Here is a 7,094-nt window from a genome sequence, read left to right as displayed (position 1 = left end):
GGACCTCTGTCCTGGTGGGCCCTGGGCAAATGCCCCTTTTGCTCATTTATTAGAACAGCCCTGCTGCTAGGTTCTGGTTCACTGAAGTTTATGGAAAACATAAACACATAAAGATATCACCACAGCCAATGTGTCATCTTCCGAACAGACATATTCAGGCCTAACTTGTGTGGGTATCTCTGATATTCTGTGTGTTCTATTTGTAGTATTGTGCTATGGTTGTTGCATTATTGCTTGTGCAAGCTGTGAAAGAGCACAGAGTAATGCAGTGGATACAGACAGACTGCCGAGGATAGCACAATGTGCAGGCTAGGTCTCCCTATCCCCGTGCTATCTGTCTAGTGATGAGCGAATCTGTCCCGTTTCGCCATAAAATTCGTGAAATGGCAAGAAAATTTGCAAAACGGCGAAAAATTCGTAAAAAGCATTTGTTGCGCAATTTTTTTGTCGCCCCCCATCTATTTGATGCGCAACAAAAAAATTTGCACGCAACAAGTTTTTCCTCTGCGAATTTTCACGTAAGTTCCACAAAACAATTCGCCAATGGCGAAATGCAGAAATTCGCTGCAAATCCATGCCTGGCGATAAAATTTGCTCATCACTATACCTGTCTACTAGCTCCTGCTCTCCCACTGTGCAAATTCTTCCTGACCATGGCACCCCTATATAATTAACAGCCCCCTGAATTGTCCTCAGTCATTTCCTTGATCCCAAAGCACTAATATTCTTTAATACATTTGTATTGAAAGATGCTTATAATTATGTTTTCTTTTTATTAGGCAAAAACTTTTTTTGGGGGGTCGAGGTGTCCTTTAAAGAGAAAAAAGAAAAATATGTTTTTAAAGGACATGTCAACCCAAAATATAATTTTTTTTTGACTAATAAAAGAATAAAAATTTGTGCGGAAAAAATTTGCTGAGTGAGGAAAACGTTGCAGTCGTGCAAGTCACACAATAACTGCGTTTTGTGAATTTTTTTACAGTTTTGAGTATTATCTGGCAAACTGAAATAGGCAAGATTCCATCACTACTTTAAAACAATGACAAATATGTATTTTGCAAAGTTTCTTACAATTATGTTTTCTTTTAGTAGGCTAAAAAAAATTTGGGGTTTGACATCCTTTAAATTTCAATTTATGTTATTACAATGGAGTCTAGGGGAGATGCAGCAAAATGTCTACTAACACACCCTTACCTCCTCCAGTCCTTATACCCAGTGCACAGCCTAGGGAGTCGGCACTCCCAACACAGTCCAGCAAAAATTAGACCGGCATAACGGTTGTGCCTGTTGTGCCTGTCTAATTTTTGCTGTCTAGGGGAGATGACCTTCTTGTAATTTGGAGCTTTCTAGTTAAAGGGTTTCTGGATAACGGATCCCATACCTGTATGGCTTGATGTTACATAACCTTGCCAACCCAAGGTTCCTTTATCAGTTACTTGCACTAAAGTACGCACCATGAATATGAAACTGTATTAGACACAGCCTTTTCTCCCTCCCTTTAAGTTTAGGAACAAGGTTTTGTCAGTCTCAGAGGGGTTCCTGAGTACAAATAAGAGGATGTTTATAAATCTTTTCTAGGTCATAACTGGTGTCGATAGGGGACCTAGAATACCGAATGAATACTCATAGTGATAAGGATGGCATAAAAGGGGCTCATTTACTAACCATAGATTTTTAATTTTAAACTTAATTTTTGGATTTTTTTTTTAAAAAGTAGCAAAGAAAAAACGTTGCTACTTTTCTGAGATTTACTATGCGTCAATACAGCTCAAAATCTGAATTTGACAATTCGCCAGATTAAACTTGCAGGGTTCATATAAAAGTCAATGGCAGAAGTCCCGTCCCTTTCCTTGAAGTACTTTCTTTTGTCTCTTTAGAGATTTTACTGGGTTTTGTCTGAAAATCATGACATTTTCAAACTGTTGCGCCGACAATTCGAAACAGTCGAGTTTTTTACGACTTTTCTCGGAGCAACTTTTCCTCGCAACTTTTTTAGTAAATATCAGACATTTGGGAAAATAAATTTAGTTGAATTTATTTTAGTAAATATACCCCTTAGTGTGCCAAGAGCTCTTGGATTCATTCTCAGCCGCGTAAAATTTAAAAAACGAGGGCAACAAAAAAAACACAGGCAACAAAAAGATGCGGGTGACAAAAAAAGATGCGAGTGACAAAAAAGTTGAGCGGCAAACGCAAATGTTTCTGTCGTTTCGTGAATTTTGTGGTAAAACAGGACAGATTGGCTCATTACTAGTCAGTATGCTTATAAATCTCTATATATACATCAGTTATGCACTGTATATATGTTTAGATCTGTGCTTCTGTATAACAGGGCTAGAAGTCTTCACTCTAGTTCACTTAATAAAAAACAATTTACTACTAATCATAGCTTGGCAATTATACATATAATACAATGACTGATTAACTGCAGTCATTGGAATATTAATAACATTGTAGGTGAACAATTACCATCAATATAGGTGAGAACTAAACCAAGCCTACAGTACAAAACTATAGGTTCCCTATCTCATATAGCTTTTATAAAAATGTTTATATTGTACAGAGCTTTAAATATAGACATAATAGTCAGACAGTGGCTTTATGTGAAGGTTTTTCTAGATGCACCTCCCCACATTATATATCTTAATGCCTTCATCACAGCTCTAAGGATGGAAAATCTCCTCCCTTAATTTACTGACCAAGCACATTCATCTCTAATAGTTGTCACTGGTGGAAAGACAAGCCAGAGCTGGGTAAGTGGATATAGGCAAGAGACAGCGTTGAGCCAAGAGATTATTTTAGCAAAAGACCAGAGGCAAACAGCAATTTCTTCTTTGGTTTGTCGTTGAGATATATCAGTTCATTTATCTGAGAACTTTCCACCTAAGAGAACTGATGTTATAAATATATTCACTGAAAACGAAATCAACAAAGCTTATGGAACTGATACTTGAGGATAATCGCTATACTGACTCCTTTATCCGTATTCTTCTCTGTCAACTGGAATTTAAGGAAAAGGATCAATTCACTGTACTAAATGGACTACTACAAAAAGAAGAAAAAAATTTAGAAGAAAACTATAAAAAAAATTCAATTTAAGGTATAATTTCTAAAATTAGCCATAAAAAGGTATTCCTTTCTTAATTAAAGACAGAAAGTATTGATTTTTTGATAATAATATCACAACTGATATCTAGTCATAATACATTTTAAAGGGCTCTAGAACTGAATTCAGAGGCTAATTCTATTTTGTTTATTGCTAAATGATATTGTATATTATAGTACTTTACAAATGTTAATAATAATTGTAAGACATATATAAGTTACCTGAAAATATATAACTTTAATGAGCAGTTATAGTTATATATATTTATTTGGTGAATTGATATAATAGTGCCATGGAAAATAATTCTTATCTGCTAGACTATGCTTTGAAATTGCCTAGTGCATTGAACTACACAGATCCCAGGAATGAAGATTTAGCTAAAGCCGAAGTGGCATTGCTGGGTGCCATCTTAGTAATTACTACTGGGAGTAACCTCATCGTTTTGTTTGCAATATATCAAAGGAGAAAAAAGATGACTCGAATGCATTTGTTTATTGTGCATCTCACTTTTACTGACTTGGCAGTGGCCCTCTTTCAGATCTTACCTCAAATGATTTGGGATATTACCTTCAGGTTTATAGGATCTGACATCTTGTGCCGAGCTGTTAAATATACCCAAGTGATGAGTATGTTTGCTTCAACTTACATGCTGATGATGATGACTATCGACCGCTATATAGCAGTCTGCCACCCACTAAAGACACTGCAACAGCCAAGCAAGCAGGCATATTTAATGATAGGGGGCACCTGGATACTCAGCTGCATTCTTAGTCTCCCTCAGATATTCATCTTCTCAATGAAGGAAATAAGTCAAGGAGCAGGGGTTATTGATTGCTGGGCTGATTTTAGATACCCATGGGGTGCCAAAGCCTACATTACTTGGATTACTGTATCCATATTTTTTGTTCCAGTAGGAATCCTGTTGCTTTGCTACAGCTTAATATGTTGTGAGATCTGCAAGAATCTCAAGGGAAAAATGCAGACTTCTGGGGTAGGGCAGAGGGAAAGCAATGGGCAAGTCGTACCCTCCAGGGTAAGCAGCATCAGAACCATCTCTAGAGCCAAAATCAGGACTGTGAAGATGACCTTTGTTATTGTCCTTTCATATATCTTATGCTGGACTCCATTTTTTAGTGTTCAGATGTGGTCAGTATGGGATGAAAATTCACCAGATGAAGGTAAGAGTTTTTGTGTCAGAATAATACAAACGGTTTCCTTGCTTGGTACTTTTGTAAATTCTATGACACTTAATCACTATAAATAAGATCAGACATTGAAGGATACATTTGCCAACATTTAATACAAATGGATAAACTACAGGCAAATTTAATATGCAATCAGTTATCCATGAAACAAAGAAATCCTTAAATTAAATAGAGCCAAATTAAATAGTGCAAAATGCTCCGTTCTTACAGCTGCTGTTGGCATTGATAGCTACAGTGTGAGCACCTTGGGGGCAGAGAAATTGTGCCAAGTTACAATTCACCCTAGGATATCTAGTTGGCTTTTGCCATCATACCAAATTTATTAATACTGAATATCACCCACTGAGAACAGTTTGCTGTCCCCCATTTCCTTCCGTCGGTGATTGTGTGTTTCTTTCCTTTCACAAATAAACCATTTGAAGTTAAGCTGTGCAATTAATTTTTGAACCCCCTTCACTTTTAAACCAACTTCAACAACAACAACAGAGAAGGTAAGCTCATGTCCAGTGAGTAAAGCAGGTGATCTGCCTGCCACAATAAGATAGCAAAGGGAAGAATTAAAGGAGACATTTAGCATATCAGAAAGTCCCCTCAATCTTGTAAGCAATAAGAAACACTATATGGTGCTGGTTTCACTCAAAGCTAGAAAAAAATTATTATCTTTAAAAATGGCCCCAGTCTAGTTTCCAAATGAGGAGTGGTCGTGTTCTTATAGTCCCAGCCAGAAGCACAGTAGGAGGAAGATAACCAATCACAGCTCAGCTGTCACACAAGCAAAGACAGGCATTAGTTCCCTATAAGATCAGCCTAGCTGGATTGTTGATTGTGCATGTTTAAAAATGTAAGCTGCATATAAATCATATCTGCCAGGGTGTCCTGGGTCAGCCTTAAGGCAAATGTCACATAGAGTATGAAAATAAATATATACTTTAAATCAGATAAACAACTATAACAGATTTCTAAATACTAAATCATATCTGCCAGGGTGTCCTGGGTCAGCCTTAAGGCAAATGTCACATAGAGTATGAAAATAAATGTATACTTTAAATCAGATAAACAACTATAACAGATTTCTAAATACTAATCTTTTGACAGCATGTCCAAAGTAAGCAAAACAATAGCAATAGTATAGCCATAGAACACAGTTGAGTGAATTTTGCCTGCTTAATTTGTTATGTTCCCTTTCTGTCTGAGTTTAGATTCTACTGATTTTGCATTCACCATCACCATGCTCCTCGCCAGCCTGAGCAGCTGCAGTAATCCCTGGATCTATATGTGTTATAACAGCCCACAGCTGTGCCGCGGAACATCTCGACCTCATGGCCACAGGCATAATTCTACAGGCAGTGTCTCGAGCCGCAGAGACACCCTTCTCACACAGTTACGCAATCGTTCCTTGCTCAGGGGAGGGGGTTCAAATGGCACGTGCAACAGCATCAGGGATCTGTACCCTGCCTTGGATGATACTGTGATAGAATCAGGGATTTTGTGATAATATATTAATACAAACCCAATTTACAGACAATGAAATCATAAACTCATAAAGGGAAGAAGTATTGTGTTTCAAAGCATTATAAGGGTGAAGACACACAGAGCTACTAGTAGCAGCTACTTGTCACTGCTACAGAAACAGACAATGCTGATCATTTACTGGTAACTGTCTATACGTGTGTTTTAGCACAGGAAATTCGCAGTATTTTCTGTGGTAAGGTATTTTCTGGAGTTTAGTAGCAATGAAAAAGTAGCTGCTACTAGTAGCTCAGTGTGTCTTCACCCTAAGGGGCACATTTACGAAGACACGAATCTGAACCGAATTGGAAAAATTCTGATTTGAAAACGAACATTTTGCGACTTTTTCGTATTTTTTTCGGCATCTTTGCGACTTTTCGGAAATTGTCGCAACTTTTTCGTTACTAATACGATTTGCGCGAAAAAACGCGGGTTTTTCGTAGCCATTCCGAAAGTTGTGCAAAATCTGGCGATTTTTTCGTAGCGTTAAAACTTGCGCGAAAAGTTGCGCCTTTTTCGTAGCGTTAAAACTTAAAAGGTGCGGTGTTTCGCGCAAGTTTTAACGCTATGGAAAAAATCGCAAGTTTTAACGCTACGAAAAATCGCCAGATTTTGCGCAACTTTCGGAATGGCTACGAAAAACTCGCGTTTTTTCGCACAAATCGTATTAGTAACTAAAAAGTTGCAAAATACCGATCATTACGAAAAAAACGCAATCGGACGCATTCGGCCCGTTCGTGGGTTAGTAAATGTGCCCCTAAGAGTAGAATATCTATGTTATGCATGTTATTCATTTGTTATTAAAAAAAATATATTACACTAGTTTCTTGGTAGTTGGAGAGAATTCAAGCTTATTCCTGGAGCTTTATAGAAACTGTAGTTAGGATAGACTAATGGCTACAAATCTAGTGGGTATGTAGATATACTCATTTAGGAAACATGTTCTACCTGTCAGGTTCATTTTTCATGCAGGAGTTTATTTACCAAAGTGACAAGTTACTGCAAAATTGATGCCAATGGCAAAATAAGCCTTTTTGGTTTTGAATGTTAACATCTTTTAGGTGGAATAAATGCATGTGCTCCTAATTTATGTTTCAAAATAATTTTGGCAGGAGAATAACTAACAAAAAATATTCTGTGCTTGCATTTTCATGTAATTCCTATAGGCAGCAATGGGTAGAATTTCAGACATTGTGCATATGGAATAATGCAGTGAGCAAAACCTGCATTATTCCATATGCTCCATTTTCCATTGCACAGTATTTGCTGACTAT

General features: G+C 37.2%; 1 protein-coding gene across 1 annotated transcript; it reads left to right on the top strand.

Annotated features, from left to right (window-relative positions):
- The first annotated feature begins 1,793 nt into the window (after positions 1-1,793).
- Positions 1,794-6,090, top strand: avpr1b (arginine vasopressin receptor 1B). The gene is made up of 2 exons (XM_018091542.2): positions 1,794-4,284; positions 5,511-6,090. Exons 1-2 carry the CDS (start codon positions 3,399-3,401, stop codon positions 5,801-5,803), a joined length of 1,179 nt encoding a protein of 392 aa, XP_017947031.1. The 5' UTR covers positions 1,794-3,398; the 3' UTR covers positions 5,804-6,090.
- Positions 6,091-7,094: the final 1,004 nt, after the last annotated feature.

The sequence above is a fragment of the Xenopus tropicalis genome, chromosome 2, assembly GCF_000004195.4.
Source record: "Xenopus tropicalis strain Nigerian chromosome 2, UCB_Xtro_10.0, whole genome shotgun sequence".
Lineage (NCBI taxonomy): Eukaryota > Metazoa > Chordata > Amphibia > Anura > Pipidae > Xenopus > Xenopus tropicalis.
This window is presented reverse-complemented; position numbering and strand designations above follow the sequence as displayed.

Excerpts from the sequence above, each read along its gene's own strand:
- avpr1b (XM_018091542.2), top strand. The coding sequence starts at position 3,399 with ATGGAAAATAATTCTTATCTGCTAGACTATGCTTTGAAATTGCCTAGT. Across the intron at positions 4,285-5,510 it reads TGAAAATTCACCAGATGAAG|ATTCTACTGATTTTGCATTC; the intron begins GTAAGAGTTTTT and ends GTCTGAGTTTAG.